The sequence below is a fragment of the Bombina bombina genome, chromosome 2, assembly GCF_027579735.1.
Source record: "Bombina bombina isolate aBomBom1 chromosome 2, aBomBom1.pri, whole genome shotgun sequence".
Lineage (NCBI taxonomy): Eukaryota > Metazoa > Chordata > Amphibia > Anura > Bombinatoridae > Bombina > Bombina bombina.
In genome coordinates, this window is record NC_069500.1 from 652,581,035 (window position 1) to 652,598,559 (window position 17,525).

General features: G+C 36.8%; 2 protein-coding genes across 3 annotated transcripts in view; one reads left to right on the forward strand and one right to left on the reverse strand.

Annotated features, from left to right (window-relative positions):
* IFT74 (intraflagellar transport 74) overlaps positions 1–9,731 on the reverse strand; it is a 414,649-nt gene extending 404,918 nt beyond the window's left edge. Inside the window, exons 1-2 of one of the 2 annotated variants that reach the window (XM_053702594.1) lie at positions 9,124–9,731; positions 637–850 (exon numbers count right to left, since the gene is read on the reverse strand). The gene's annotated coding sequence lies outside the window, so the exon portion shown is untranslated. The remainder of the gene's footprint in view (positions 1–636; positions 851–9,123) is intronic. The other variant, XM_053702593.1, reaches the window with a different exon arrangement.
* Positions 9,732–9,745: 14 nt separating this feature from the next.
* PLAA (phospholipase A2 activating protein) overlaps positions 9,746–17,525 on the forward strand; it is a 73,336-nt gene continuing 65,556 nt past the window's right edge. The window contains 2 exon segments of the mRNA XM_053702595.1: positions 9,746–9,949; positions 15,059–15,066. Coding sequence (XP_053558570.1) covers positions 9,789–9,949; positions 15,059–15,066 — 169 coding nt within the window. The 5' untranslated portion in view covers positions 9,746–9,788.

Here is a 17,525-nt window from a genome sequence, read left to right on the forward strand (position 1 = left end):
GTCCCTTTAATAATGTTCGCCATCTAACAGGAGCAGGGAAGGATAAGGTACCACCCCTGTCCTCAAACTCTATCCAATTTAGGAATCCAAAGGTTCAACAGGCAATTTGGCCTCTGGAACCTCTGAATTTGCCAAAAACTTGCTTTAGAAGAAAGCGCAAATTCAAAAAACTAAAAAGTCTGGTTCCTCCGCAACCTGAGGTTTAGAGGCAGCAGACTCCGAGCCAGAATGTTCATACTCTGAAGTCTCAGAAAGAACTTCATCCTCAGATACCGTATCAGTTACATCAATAATTATCTGATGTTGTAACACAACTGTTATGAATTTATGTTAGAAACAATATTTTAGGAAATATAAGCTAGATCACAACTGTAGAACTCTTTTAGGTTTGTTGCATTAATAGGAAGTGAATTTCCTCTTTCCTTTAGAGTATTAATTCCCATTCATTGCATTTAATATATGTCTAAGTGGTTTAAATACTTATTAATACTTAAGTACAAACATTAGACAATATAACTATAGTTTGTGCACGCGAGTATGTATATACATAAATGAAAATTCAGAGAATGGACATTCATATAAACTTGAGTGAAAGAAACCTGATGGTGAAAAATAACGACAACAGAATAAATGTACCGTTTCAGTTGATAGGAATTAGTAGCGTGTCTCTGGGGAGGAAGGTAAGAGCAGCTGAGAAGCGAGCCTCTGTTTGTAGCGTGAGAAGCTGACAGGCAATGGAGGAGAGTGACCGCAGCTGCGGATTATGTCACCAGTTAGAAGGAACAGCAACAACCAGTCACAGAAAGGTGAAGGAGTGGCTTGGGAAGTCCCAGGAATAAAGAATGCAATCCTAGAACAGAACACAATATCAAGCGTTATGCCTGGTAGTGCTGCTGCCTTTTAAGTTGAGGGTGAGAACTGGCTCTTAAAGGGAAAGGCAGAGTAAAAGGATGTTACAGATGTACTCTGGGAAGGAGTGCAAAATGTAACCTTTTGCTTGCGCTTGGCAGGGCGAGGTAAAGCATTAAGGCCGTCTGAACAGCACAGTAACGTTCTGGTGAAAAAAAAAGGCCCCCTCCAGATGGAGGATCAGCAATGCTATGGTAAACTGCAATATGTAGAGAGAGAAGAATACCGGGTACGCACCTCACTAGATGACAACTGCTCAGAGGTGGACGGCTCAATGGTATCAAACATGTTTGATAATTATCACATTACCAAGGCATATGGAACATAATTGAGAGGGTGGGATCTGAGGCCTCCTCACAATATAAACAGGAATTACTCTTTAGGAATCGAGGGAGTACCCTCTAAAGTAACAGAATCCTCCATCACTAGTGCAATAAGCGGAGAACTATAGAAAATAAAACAATCTTATTTTATTCACCAAAAACGGCACCCTTATACCAAAATGGCTGGGGCATTCCCCACATCCTATGACCCTGACAGTATGGAGATTTATGACTCCTCTCTGATAAACATCCAGTCAGGAAAGAGGGAATGAAAACTGTGCAATGCAGGACTGTCTCTGCTATGAGAAAAAAGGCGCTAAACTTGTAAGCTGCCACAGCTCCCAAAGTGAAACCTGTAATATTCCATAACAGCCTATGAGCCCATAAGATCTCACTCATAAAGCAGCATAAAATCAAATAAACATATAAGATTATTCCCCACTGTCCAATAATCCCCTCTTAGGAGATACTTAACCCTTGATTCTATACAGATAAAAAGGAGTCACACTGTGACCCCCGTCCTTCTTGCATTATCATACATGTAAAAAAATTAAACGATCTTACCAGAATCTATGCCATGGAACAGTAACACGATCCTTCAAGTAGGACAGTAGCGTCGCTTCTGACATGGGCTTGAGAGAAAAAAGCAGGCAGCAAAGCTCGTCAATGCTGATTGCTTTATGGAGCTGTTAATATGAGTCGGGATGGTTTCGGAGAAAGACTCTCCATGCTTCTCCGGACTTTAACTTTTATATATGCTCTCACTGAGAGGTTGACAGGACTACTTAAAACTCCAGTCCCATCTCGAAGAGTACTACATCCATAACAGACTACTCTGAAATTTACTGACACCTTCACTGCCAACCTCCTGTAACGAAAAGCAAAGAATGACTGGGGTTTTTAAGCCTTTGGCTGGCGGGAGTCATTGCCTCCTCCTGGTGGCCAGGTTCAGTATTTCCCACAAGTAAGGAATCCAGGTGTGGACTCTTACCATATTAAGAAGGAAAAGGTAAGTATTTCTACAAATATGGTGCAATGTAAACTTTCATCAATGAAAGTGCCCCTGTTTTTAATAGTATTGTTAAAAAACAGGGCACTAATTGCTGAAAGTTTACATTCACTTTAAATGCCCTACTATTTGAAAAAAAATTGAGTTTAACACTTTATTGAACAGATATACTAAACTAACAATTTTACTTAAATTGGGATGTTACTTAAAGGTAGCGGGTATATCACAGCCACTTCCATATTATCATATTATCTCAACACTTAATAAAAACATTCATAGGACAGGGGTACCAGAGGGTGCATGTGATATCAGATTGAAATCTTATATAAAGAAGGGAAAAGGAACATGCATTCATTCATACAGCAGCAGTTTCTCTTGTGTGCTCAAAGGTGTCCTCCTGCCTGCAAACTTCGTTGGGGGTTACCCAGCCAGCTGATTTCTGGCTTATTCCCTATTTCTTTGTGTATATCCACATATGAATTACGTTTGCACACAATTTCTATTTATTAGTATCCTCTCGTTAACGGTTAGGCTATATTTCAATATTTCTCGAAAGACATGCATCTAGAATGTCTATACTGACATCTCTTAGATTATAGCACTATAATTATTTGTAATAAATAATGTTACAATAATAAAAAGTATATTGTTTGCAAACACTTATTCACGCTCCCCTCTGGCCCCGCCAACCAATGCATTTTGTCACTTAATACGTGACTTTGTCAGGGCAAATACGGAGACACATCTCCATATTTACCAGTGGTTGCCATAGTGACAGTAGGTATGTGTTACGGAAGTGTCTTTCGCAACTGGCTTTTATTGATCATATATGGAGGCTTTTGAATGTTCACTGACAATATTGGATTAAAGTTATTTGCTTATCTATGTGCCCGCTTATCCAAACACTTGCAAGATCGCTGTTGGCGATTTTATTAATGCAGGGCCTCCATTCATTCACCTTTATAGGTATGTCTCAACCTTTTTCAGACAGTTGAGTACATATAATCTGAATGGTTCGTAAATAAATAAATGTAGCTATCAATCAGCAAGCGCTATCCCAGGGTTTCTGAACGAAGAATGGACCAGCTCCTAAGTTTATATTCCTAAGCCACCAACCCAGCAAATGCTACCAAGGGTGCTGAACGAAAATTGGGCAGATCCCTAAACTTATATTCCTGCTTAAATCTTGCCAATCCATTTAAGTTGAATTTTGACTTTACTGTCCATTTAACTGTACAAAATTCCTAAATCACAGATATTGAAAATGTATAAAGGGCGCAAACCTAGCTCACTGATTTAGGGAGGTAGATTTGATCCTTTCACTTTAGAATACAGCATACTATTATGGGGGAAGACTAACCAGTTTGCAATATTTTTAATGAAGTGTAACATGGGTATGAATGCTGACAAGAGATATACCATATTTGGTTTGGAATACCTCAATTCTCAATTCAAGTGTTAATATGTATTAATTCTTTTTTTGTATATTTTCTTTTTTCTCATCTGCTTGTTTATTTCAACACAAAAGGTCTACTTGACTATTTGTGTAAATCTTTCTACACTGATGCATATTTGATATCACCTGTTCTTACACTTGTTATACTTATATTTACTTAAAGATACCAATAAAATGTTTTCAATAATAATTTAAAAATTAAATGTGTAATTTTAATATAAATATTTGAAAAGTATGTGGCTAACAATGCTATACAATAAAGTAAATCAAAACATGATCACTAAAAGAAAACTTTTTAACCATTATGAATATGGAGAGATACATGGAATGTATTTAATGAAAACATGCACTTTAAATCAACAATTAGTTAAGCCTATATCTAGGCTATTTGAAGAGTCTAAAAAGTAAAAACAGAAAGAAAGCGCCTCATGGTGTAGTATTTTCAACTAGATGTGAAGCATATGCATCGTATGGTGAACAGGTAATCACAGTGTGATGGCACTCTTTGTGAAAAAAAGTAGCAGGCTGACCTTTAACAGCATTCAGTACGCTGGAAGGGGCGATATCTTATTGGTGGCAGAGTGAAACAGATTGGATGTCCACAATGGAAGTGATACCCCCTTATCCGTATAAGATAAGCTGCATATCATCCAAAAGAGCAAGGTTAGAACCTCCGGATATCGTGTCGGCTGCAGGGAGCTTGAGACAGAAGGACAAAGAGAAACCTCCGTATGGCGTCTCTGATGCAGAGACTAGCGGTATGTAAATACCCACAGACTGACCGTTCTGGTATTGTAACGTTTACGTTCAGGACAAGATTAAAAACATCTGAGTATAATAAAACACAATTTTATTGAGCTATACAATGCGTTACTTGGCCGTAAGCTCTTGGCCATTTCTTCAGGCTACAAAATATGCCCGCCATGGGGCTTTAAAAAAAGTATACATCGGATGCGATTGGATATAGGAAGGACCAATCTTGAGAGTTGATACATAATCTGTAACAATGTTATAACTAAATACAAGATGTCAATATTAGTTTGGAAAATTTGGGAACAAAGTGTCAAAGAGTACAAGACTAATAAAATAAAATGAAGCAGATATTAGAGTTGCAGGTTATTTTAAAAAAAACTGAACTCTGAATATTAGTGCAATAAAACGGGTACTATGATTACATATTATTGGTACAATAGGATAAAAAACGACAAAATATACGCATTTGCAAAATATTCACACAACATCCATAAAATTCAGATAATCGGTACACCTATAATGATACTTCATCATGTCGTAAATGAACCATACTAAAATAAAAACAGCGTTTGAATAACAGTATTTTGCAATCACCACGTAGTTAAAAAAGTAATTTTAAGACAAATCTGATAGGCGTAAGGAAAATATGATCGCACAGCACTTTTAAAAAAATATATATAAAAAATAATTTAAAAACAAATCTAATAGGCGTAAGGGGAATATGATCGTACAGCACTTTGAAAAAAAAAATATATAAATAGAACGATATATAAAAAAAATGAATAGATAAAAATGAAAATAAAAAAGGCGGGATCTAAGAGGGGGAACAGTTGGTTGAAAGCAGCTAAATCTACATTGGAATTTAGAACTGCTGGAAAAGGGTGTTCAATTTGTGTATCCAAAAAGGTCTCACGTTGCCTAAGTATGATTAATCGATTCATAATCTGTAGATGGAGGGACATAATCTATAGGATAAAAATGAAAGATCTGATAGTTGCCATCGTGTTTATTAAGGCAGTGTTAAGGTACACTATGTTTGATATTTTTCTTTTTGCAATTTTTGCAATTACGCCAGTGTTCTCCCCAACGGATCCTAGCTTTTCTAGAGGTACGCCCCACATATTGGACTCCACAAATGCATTCCAAAATGTAAAACAATAAAACTGGAGTTACAGTTTAAAAAAATCTGACAATTTAAAATGTTCTCCTGCTAGTGTTTGATTTGAACTTTTTTGCCAGAAGTTATGTGTTTGCAAGTATTGCATCCTTTTTTACCACATTTATAAACCCCTAATGACTTTAAAAAGTTTTGGATTTTTTGTCTTTAGTGCAACTGTTAGAATTTTTGTGTTTCACTTGTTGGCTAGGAGCTTGCTTACTCCTAAGTGTAGGAGCTCTGGTATAAACTATCCTAGGATGTTCTTTAAAGGGCCATTATACACTATTTTTTTCTTTGCATAAATGTTTTGTAGATGATCTATGTTATATAGCTCATCAAGTTTTTAGGTTTTTTTAATGTATAGTTTTGCTTATTTTTAAATAACATTGCTCTGATTTTCAGACTCCTAACCAAGCCCCAAAGTTTTATGTGAATACCGTCAGCTACCTTCTCCAGCTTGCTCCTGTTTGTGTAAAGGATCTTTTCATATGCAAAAGAAGGGCGAGTGTCTGATATTTCCCACTTGCAGTGGGCTTTCCGGCTACCTTTTCAAAATGAGCTAAACTGTTAGCTTCTAAGTAAGTTTTTTAAACAGTTTTATACTGGATTTTTATATCAGTATCTGTGCATCTTATTCTTTATAGTAGTGTCTATTACATGCAATTATATGAAAATGAGTGTATACTGTCCCTTAAACTATAGATTTTAAAATCGGATCTTTCTGAATAATATGCCAGTGTTTGTTTAGAATGTGACATATTTGTAATTGCTATTATATTGTGTGATAAACATCAGATCTATGGCAGTTCCAACCTGAAGAAACGGCAAGAGCTTACGGACGAGAACGCGTTTTTAAGTTCAACTAAAATTGTGTTTTTTATATATTCGGATGTTTTCAATCTTGTCCTGAACATCAACGTTACAATACCAGAACGGTCAGTCTGAGGGTATTTACCAATTACCGCTAGTCTCTGCATCAGAGACGCCATACGGAGGTTTCTCTTTGTCCTTCTGTCTCAAGCTCCCTGCAGCCGACACAATATCCGGAGGTTCTACCTTGCTCCTTTTGGAGGATATGCAGCTTATCTTATACGGATAAGGGGGTATCACTTCCATTGTGGACATCCAATCTGTTTCACTCTGCCACCAATAAGATATCGCCCTTCCAGCGTACTGACTGCTGTTAAAGGTCAGCCTGCTCGTTTGTACTTTTTTCACAAAGAGTGACATCACACTGTGAGTACCTGTTCACCATACGATGCATATGCTTCACATCTAGTTGAAAATACTACACCATGAGGCGCTTTCTTTCTGTTTTTACTTTTTATTTTTTATATATGATTATTTGGATTTGCATTCCCCTGACTTAGTATTTTCGTATATCAGCTCCCTTCTATTGTGATTCCATCATTAACTAGTTTTTTGTACTAATTCTATGTTGCTATGTCAGCCCAGTAACTAGATTGTGACCTACATGAGAGTACATAGTTTTTTCCTTTGACATTTGCTATACATACTATGGTAACGTTATGTTTTAGTTTTACTGTGTTTGTTCTTTTTTCTCTTTTTAGCTTTGACATTTGGCCAGTGCTGCCACCCGTAGTGCCCTTCACGCATGCGCAATGGCGATTGGGGGAAGCTGCGCCTCTGCACACACTTCAGGCAGGGATATCCACTGGGTATAAGGGTATTTAGTGTGGTGAGTAGAAGTTTATTGTTTGAATTGTATCTGAGGACGGGGGCAACCCCGAAAACGTTTATACTTAATAAATGTTTGCATTTATAAATCCGGATGAGTGCTTTTTCCACTGCTGCATGTATATACCGGTATATATATATATATATATATATATATATACACACACACATATATACACACTTACACAAATACATACACACAATAAGCATGTAAGAACAACCAGAAATCCACATAGCAAATCCTGATTAAAATATATGTGTATTCTGAGTTAGTAAGTAGAGGATGTAACTTTGACCTTTATATTAAAACATATATGCTTTTATAGGGGTCACAACCAAAACCTTAAAGGATTACTTTCTGTTAAAACAACTAACATATTAAAGTTAATAAACATTAATTAAAACCGACTGACCTATATTTTCTCCAAAATGAAGTTTCATAACGTTATAAAAGTTATATATTTTATTCCCCGATGATGTCACGTTATCCTGCCCACTATTTTCAGCACTGTGTGTTCAAAATACTTAAACCAATGAAATTGTGTTTAAAGCGCCATTTTGAAACCTAGGTATTGTAAACGGATTGGTACAGAGCAAAGGATACCCACGGAGTGGGTTTGGAAAACAATTAAATTTGCAGCCAAGATTTCTGATATACGGTAGAGATATGTTAATGAAATGTTATTGATAAAAAGCGTATTTGGGGTAGTTAGTAACAGGCATAGAAAATATTTACTTACAGTGGCCCTTTAATATGAGCAGAGTGTGGCTTGTTTGGGCTTGACATGCAGAAACCATGACACACAAAATTCAAAGGGACATAAATCCCAACATTTTTCTTTCATAATTCAGATAGAGAATACAATTTTAAACAACTTTTCAATTTACTTCAATTATTTAATTTGCTTCCATCTCTTGTTCTCCTTTGCTGAAAGATTTATCTAGGAAAGCTCAGGAACAGCAAAGAACATAGATTCTAGCTGCCGATTGGTTGATGCATATAAATACTGATTCTCATTGGCTTACCCATGTGTTTAGTCAGCAACCAGTAGTACATTGCTGCTCATTCAACAAAGAATACCAAGAGAACGAAGAAAAATTGATAATAGGAGTAAATTAGAAAATGGATTAAGATTGCATGCTCTATCTGAATCATGAAAGAAAAAAAATGTGGGTTTCATATTGCAGAAGTTGTAGAACAAGCAAGGTGTGCATGTACCAGGTAATTTAAATGTTGTGTTACACTGGGTGTTCACACTTGCTTGCAAGTACATTGTATGTCATGCTTCAGCTACAAAACCAGGAGTCTCCCAATGCTCTTTATTGGCTTTTTTCTGCATTATGGTCATTTTGAAGCCTTTAAAGGGACAGTCAAGTCAAAATTAAACTTTCATAATTCCGATATGGCAAACACAGCAAACACAAAGTAAAAACGAATAAACTAGTTTAATTGATTAACAGTAGTGTGATTAAGATGTCAGTTAAAAGCACTGGAGGGGCACATTTTGCCCCCAGAACCTTGAGAGGGACAACCCCGCTGTATTTACTGTTCTCATAACATAACGCACATTTATTTATTCAGATAAAAATGTTGGCAAAAATCTGAAATAATGCCGTATGGACGAGACAATAATTTAGTACACTATAATCTCAGAGTTTACCAAAGTGACATATGCACATAAGCACATAAGCATATGTATCCGCATGTTTGTCATACTGCGTATTCCTCCATTAGTTGTGAGCATAATACTCATAACCCAACGCCGGTGAACGTAACACTATTATGTTAATTGTATTATTATAGAAGTATGCATACCTCGTTATTTTCGCCCCAGCTCTGATTGTGACGGACTTTCAGTTGCTTGGCAACGCATCCAGCCAACATCAGATCTTTCAGTTATTCTCACGAGATCTTAAAATTCAGAAACTGATTGGCTCACTATGTAATGACGTCAGGACAGACAGGGCGCTCTACTGTTAAGAGTTTTTCTGAGAGGGTCTGAGGCGGGTGTAGACTGTAGACTAGTTCTCTGCACTGTGTATAATCTGTTGCAACTGATGTTGTAAAGTATATAAAACTTTCTGTTTGTGTGTGATTGTTCTAACCAACTTTAATCTACTACTACATATTATTATGCAGCTACAGGGTTTGCATTACTGAGTCTGGTTACTCTGGGCTATCTATGGTAAGGGGGCACTAAACACTTTAGGTCGCAACCCTCTTTGAAGCCAAGAATCTGAGTTACGTTTAACAACAAAAACAATGTCTTAGCACTTTATTCTTGTTTGTTTTATAACATTATTTTGAACCGTGTTATACATCAGTATAATCGGTACTAGAAGTGTCTCCCTTCGGCTGTGGGTGTTGATAGTTATCTACTGCCGTCACTTCCTATGCTTCTACAGTTTTCGGGCACCTGTAGCATCACTTCCGTCGCGTAGCTTTTACGACTGGGTGCTGTGTCATAGGCCGGTCTCGCCATGTCTCAGGCAGGAGAAGACAGCGGCTGGTACCGGCTGCGGTGCTCGCTCCCCGGGCACGAGCTAGACGTCCGGGGGCTGGCCAGCTTTCAATTACAACAGGGCGAGGGGTTCGTGTCTGTGTCACGTGACAAGAGCGCGCGCCTCTGGGTGCCGGACAGGTGAGGGGGTTTGGTTAAATAATAAGATGCCACTGTATGATATGATAATAGTTTTATTATTAACAGTCTCGTGTTAATTATAATTTACCTTTAATTTATTTTGAAATGTTATGTCTGTTAATAAAGAAATACGTGATATATATATAAAAAAATACACAGCGTATATACTTTATTTTTTATTTTCATGCTTTCCTCACTTGATCTATATATCTTGTCTTCTATTCCCCTTCATTCTAAATGCTATCACAGACTGTCTCACCAATGACTTTTATGTTTTAAAATTGTATTTTCTATCTGAATCATTATAGAAAAATATTGTGTTTCATGTCCCTTTTGCAGTGATGGTAAACTTGACATGTTTTAAAATCAGGTCCGTAATCTAAGTGATATTTTACAGGGACTTTACTTGATTACTTTTAATGAAGATGCCCTGTAACTAACTTTTTAATCTAGCTGTGCCAATCTAATACCCTGCACTCTGGCCGCCCACTCCAGGAGTAATATTTTTTTTTGTGAGCTATTGGTTTGAACTGTTCTCTAATCACCTATAGCTGTACAGCACTTCTTTTCTTTTTTTGTAGCAAACAGTTAAAACTGCTATCTTACAAAAAAATGAGTTTTAAATTGGGTGGCCGGAACGCTGGGTATTAGAATGGCACGGCAAGATTACAGCACATCTTCATTAGAAGTGATTGATTAAAGTCCCTGTAAAATATCACTTTGATTCCGGACCTGATTTTAAAACATGTCAAGTCTACCATCACTTTAAAGGGACGTGAAACATAATATTTTTATATTGTGATTCAGATAGATCATACCATTTTAAACAGCATTCCAATTTACTTCTATTATCTAATTTGCTTAATTCTTCAGATATCATTTGTTGAAGAAAAAGCAATGCACATGGATGCTTTTCATCAAAGAATATCAAGAGAATGCAGCACATTAGATAATAGAAGTACATTAAAAAGTTGTTTAAAATTACCTGCTCTTTCTAAATCATGAAATTTACAAATTTGAGTTTCACGTCCAGCTCTGTGGTGTATCCATTTTTCCCCTTACTGTACAGGGCTTGGGATGTAAACAAGATACAGGTACATTATAATATTCTGGCAAGTTTTTGATAATCAGGCCCTAAGGTCTCTTCATGAATGGCATCCCACCAATATGTAGAAGATTGAACTTTTACTGTTTCCATTTCTAGCAGCATTGTAACACCTGAAATCTCCATCACTGTCTACAAATTCACAATAACACCTTCACCCTATGTCTGATACTTAGAGCAGAGCTTTCCAAACTTTTCGTGTTGGTGACACACTTTGTAGACCTACATAATTTCGCGACACAGTAATTCAGTTGTACTGGCAAACAGGAGAGTTAAACTAACTTGTTTTAAATATACGACACAGTACATAAATGATATAATAAATGAAATTTACAAGTAACAGTATGTATGTGCAAGAATTTAAAAAAAGATTAATAACACCAATAGCTACTTACTATTTTTAATGGGATGTATGAGGTTGATGGGATGAACACAGTTTCTGAATGTTTGGTGTAATATTAGAACGCACTCACTTTCATCATCAAGCATTTTTAAGCTTCACTCCTATCCATATATCAAGAGCAGGAGCAGCAATGCACTACTGGAGCCCCCCCCCCCCCCCCCCCCCCCCCCCCCCCCCCCCCCCCCCCCCCCCCCCCCCCCCCCCCCCCCCCCCCCCCCCCCCCCCCCCCCCCCCCCCCCCCCCCCCCCCCCCCCACATGCAGTCACGAGCCAATTAAGGAGACTACACGTGCAGTCAGGAGCCAATGGGAATAGTTTCAGTTCCCACTGAGCTCCGCCAATAGGTTAAGATGATCTGTCCCCCCCCTAGGTATCAATCATGTGTCAACCATGTGATATGCGTAGCAGGCAGGCGGAAAGTAAGAAACCAAAAAAAAAAAAAAAAATGTTTTAAATTTGTGCTGAAGCAGGGACACACCTACACACTGCTACCGACACACTAGTGTGTCCCGACACATAGTTTGGAAAGCACTGCCTTAGAGTATTACTTTATCCTGCCCTTCCCTTTACCTCTCTCTCACATATATTTCACCAGATCCTACCCTTTTCACCAAACACCTGAACATTGCCATTCAAGGCACAACTAAAATTTTGCTCCACTTATCACATCTTGATTACAACATCCTTCTAATTGGTTTACCCTTCAAGAGGCTATTTCCACTTCAATCTGTTTGGACTCCAACTACTGCTTAGATTGTAGGCTCACTAGGGAGCAGAGTTAGCTAATTCTTCTCTCCCAGTCTGCCTCCCCTGTCTTGCTTTCATTTGTTGTACTCCTTTAAAACCTTGCAGAATCGCTTTGGCGCATTAAAATAAAGATAATAGGACTAAATAATAATAGAAGGCTCTGTCATGCTTATCCTTTACATTGTTCTCTCAACTGCTGCTCCTCAGTGCCAGTCCCTACGCTAACCTCCACTATCAAATTAAATCCTATAACCCTAACCTTCAAAGCCCTTCACAATGCACTCCACTATATCTCAAACCTCATCTCTTTCACCTCTGCTTCATTCTTTAAACCCTATAATTACCACTTCCATCTAAACGGGATACTAAACCCAAACTTTTTCTTTCATGATTTGGACAGAGCATGCAATTTTAAGCAACTTTCTAATTTTACTCTATTATCAAATTTTCTTCATTCTCTTGGTATTTTTATTTGAAAAGCAGGAATGAAAGCTTAGGAAACCGGCCCATTTTAGATTCAGCACCTGGGTAGCACTTGCTGATTGGTGGCTAAATGTAGCCACTAATAAGCAAGCGCTATTCAGGGTGCTGAACCAAAAATGGGCCCAGCTCTTAAGCCTTTCTTTCCTGCTTTTTGAAATAAAGATACCTAGAGAAACAAAAAACATTTGATAATAGGAGTAAATTAGAAGTTGCTTAAAATTCGCTGCTCTATCCGAATCATAAAATAAAAAAAATTGGGTTAAAGTGAAGGTAGACTTTGACGAATGAAGCCCGTTTTTTAAAATACTATTAAAAACAGGGGCACTTTCATTCATCAAAGTTTAGAAGGCAGCCGTTTTGATTAAAAAGCTTACCTCTCTTCTTTGCACAGCCATGAGCAGCTTCCCCTACCCCGGAGATCCTCTCTTCACAGTCATCAGCGACTAATCCAGCTTCCTCCAATCACGGCATGGCCTCAGGCAATGACTACCCTTGGGGGAAAGCTGTGATTGGAGGAAGCTGGATTAGTCTTGATGAGTACTGTGAAGAGAGGATCTCCTGGTGGGGGAATGTGCTCTGGCTGTGCAAAGAAGAGAGGTAAGTTTTTAATCAAACGGCTGCTTTCTAAACTTTGATGAATGAAAGTGCCCCTGTTTTTAATAGTATTTTTAAAAAAAACGGGCTTTTATTCATCAAAGTTTACCTTCACTTTGTGTCCCATCTCTTGGCAGCTCCTATCCTGTGGAAGTCTTCTTCAGCTCTGTTATACTCTCCCCTTAAAAATCTACCTGAAAGTCTGTCTTTGGTGAGGCCTTCCACCTAACCTCTTATGTCTATCTCTATAGGGAGCGTGAGACAACCACAATCTTTATACAAGAGTTTTTTTAATTGTCACTGTAACATAAGGTTTTGTGTATTTTTATATAATTTATTTGTCCTATCATCAGGTGTTTTGCATTGTGTAAGTTTTGGGCAAATTCTCAAATCCTGTTTGAAGTAGGTCATATTTAAAACATTTTGGGGGGAGATGTAAATATCTGCTTTCTTCCTTGTCTCTTATTAAATCTGACTCACGTTTTGTCCTCTCATGCCTAAAAATAAAAGAACAAAGTGGGTGGAGTTCACCAAAGAGCAAAATGCATATTTAAAACCGCTCTATATTGTTTTATACATAAAAGTTTGAGGTTTATGGCTTCAGAAAAGCTGTCCACTTAAAAAAAAAAAAAAGTGACATTTAAAGCAATGACTTCACTGTATAATGAGGCAGAATTAACTACGTATATCTTACTGTCAGGTTCCATAATGCAGACATACTTTTGGAAGTACACTGACATTTCCATGTATTTCTCAGTTAAAACAATTATTGTGCACCTTTCAAATGTGTTTTTATTATTTCTAATAAAATAGTTTTTTGGTAGAATGAATGGTCACCACAAAGTGTTCCCCTCTAAGGCCAGTTTTGTGTGCAGCCCAGCAGTGAAACAGTTAATAAAGGAACCCACACTTTGCGGTCTGCCATCGTTGTAGTATTTGCTAATTGCTCTAATTAACTGTTTCACTGCTGGGCCCCTCACCAAAACTGGCCTTAAAGGGAACATTGGTCACCACTTCTGTTTATCACATCTATACAGTGGTGGAGTAATGCATTATTGGTCCTAAAAGTATACCAAAGGCCACATTCTACACACTGGTCATAGTTGTCCTTTTGTTATACAAAATGTCTATATAGAAACTTTGTTAAAAAACAAACCGTGAGGCGCCTATGGGAAAAGTAAAGCATTGAGCACAGCCAGGAAAAATAACAGGTTGTGTAGAGCAAATTAATCTATATGAGAAGCTAGTCTATATTTTTTACTATTGTTACATGATAAATCTAGCATTTTGCCATGGATGTTTAGAAACAGAAAAAAGGGACACTGAACCCAAATTTTTTCTTTTGTGATTTCGGAATAGAACATTCAATTTTAAGCAAACTTTCTAATTTACTCCTATTATCATTTTTTCTTCGGTCTTTTGCTATCTTTAATTGAAAAAGGCATCTAAGCTTTTTTCTTAGTTCAGAACTCTGGACAGCACTTTTTTTATTGGTGGATGAATTTATTCACCAATCAGCAAGGACAACCCAGGTGTTCACCAAAAATGGGCCGGCATCTAAACTTACATTCTTGCATTTCAAATAAAGATACCAAGAGAATAAAGAAAAATTTGATAATAGGAGTAACTTAGAAAGTTGCTTAAAATTTCATGCTCTATCTAAATTATGAAGAAAAAAATTGGGTTCAGTGTCCCTTTTAAGTCTGGAAATGTTAAACAATATACTCACTAAGACCTCCCTGTTTTCTTGAAAAGGCATACCTAGGTAGGCTCGAGAGCAGCAATCGCACCACTGGAAGTCGGTGGTGATTGGTGGCTACACAACATATTTGCCTTTTGTCATTGGCTCACCAGATGTGTTGAGCTAGGTCCCAGTAGTACTTTGCTGCTCTAGAGCTGACTGTAAAGGATAAGATGCCCCCTACATTTTCTTTAGTGATTCAGATAGAGCATACAATTTGAGAAAAAGTTTCCAGTTTACTTCAGTTATCAAATTTGCTTCATGCTTATTGTATTCTTTGTTGGAGGTGCCTAGGTAGGTGTCTAAGGGCCACATGGCAGGAAATAGTGACACTATCTAGTGCTTCTTACAAATGGATAACATTCTTGCCAAACTGCTGCTATATGGTACTCTAGACACGTGCACGCTCCTGAGATTACCATTCCTCTGCTTTTCAAACAAACGATACAAAAAAGAACAAGCAAACAATGATAATAGAAGTAAATTAGGCAAGTCTACTTTCAAACTCTGAATGCTCTATCTGAATTATAAAAGAAACATTTTGAGTTTCATGTCCTTTATCTATGTGATTAACTCCTTTGTGATGGCACAAACGTGTTAACATTGGAACAAATTAAAAAAATCATGTGATTTCAAGGCTGGTAGACTGCCTACATTGCACTTCTTATGTTCCTTTTTAAGTAGGGATAGACAAATATATCGCGAGAGGGACGATTTTAAGGGCCTATATTTGGAATTTCTGAAATATCGGTATCGGCCAGAAACTTACCCGATTATTTCTGATATGGAGCAAATCAAAAGAAATTTGGCTCTGTGTACTTCAGGGAAACTATGTAGTATTAGTGACACATCATCACACAAATAATCTATAGCACATATAAGCTGGACAAAGCATCTAATAATAAATAGCACTGATAAGAGTCCAAGCCCAGGTGTTCCTGGGAGCTCAGTTACCAACCACCATACCCCCAATGGCTGGCCTGTAGATGTACTTGCATAAACAAATATATATGATTTTGTGAAAGGAAAATGTGATCTTTAAGTGGCCCTTATAGCTACATCGTTTCCCTAAAGTACACAGAGCTAAATTACTTTTGATTTTGTTTATAGGGGTAAGCAATACATAAAATCAATCTGCTTGCTAATTGCTGCCACAAATAGAACATTATTTGTTGCATTCTGATCAATTTTACTACATTTGCAAAACATTTCACTAAAGCTGCTATATTTGACGATTTTGTAATTTAAATATTTTAATTTCCCCTTTCATGGGCATAGAAAAAAAACATTTACATCATCTTAGCTATTCTGTGTTTTAAGAGATATCTGTAAATTCCATTTGAATAGGTCCGTATTGCTTCATACTTGATAAAGAAGGAACTCTTCGGAAAGCTTGTCAACTTATAAATGTATAGTAGTCCAATAAAAAAAGTATCATTGCTCAATGCAATACTCTTGTTATTTTGATATCTAAATCTCTGGGACTACACGGCTACTCCAATCAACGTGTGTGTATATGTGTGTATATGTGTGTATATATATATATATATATATATATGTATATATATATGTATATATGTGTGTTATATATATGTATATATATGTATATATATATATATATATATATATATATTCTCAAAATATACACTTTTAACCCTATCTGTAAAGTGTACCAAGTGAGCGTGTTTTTAGTGAAGTGGCAGCAATATATGAAAAAAACAGAAGCTGTTTAACAGGAGAACATGCTGAAATGTTATGCTTTCTACACAATGTTTTTCTACTTAACTGGGAGTACTGAAAAATTGTGTAGTGTCTAGCTTTGTAGTAATGACTTAATTTAATTTTATATCCGTGTGCAGTTTAAGGGGATTTATGCCATTTTTCTATGTTTTGGGAAAGTTAATTTTCAAGCACTTTGTTTTTCCAGTTGTTACTTTTAATGTTTAAAATGTTTAATAAGCCATGTTCAGTTTATACCAGATCTGTGTAGAAATTGGTGTTGATTCTTCAAAACTTTAAATGTACAGAATATTGGCCCCTGTTATCGGCCTGAAAGGCGGTCAATAATCGGTATCGGCTCTGAGTAAACGATATTGGTCTATCCCTACTTTTAAGCTCAAATATTTATTCCTGTTTCTGCGTAAAAAATATTAAAATTGCTTTGCATTCACCATTTAAAAAAATAAAATAATGGGTTCTTATAATTTAAAACTCTAAATAGAAGAGGAATCTTATTCATTTTATTTATATATATAATCTATCCAAAATTATTATTAGTATGAAAATTAATCATAGAGGATTTGTGGAATTCTTTGATATAGTGGAATTTTGTGGCTATGACAAGTAATCTTATAGTGTTGCACTATTTGTTGTTTTGGGTTTTTCTAGTTTGCACACCCCTGCAGGATTTGTGTGGGATGTTACTATCAAACCATCCTCTCGGCATGATCTTATTTCAGTTCCTTTCTGCGTTAATTCCACTATCAGTTTAGAAATAATATCTG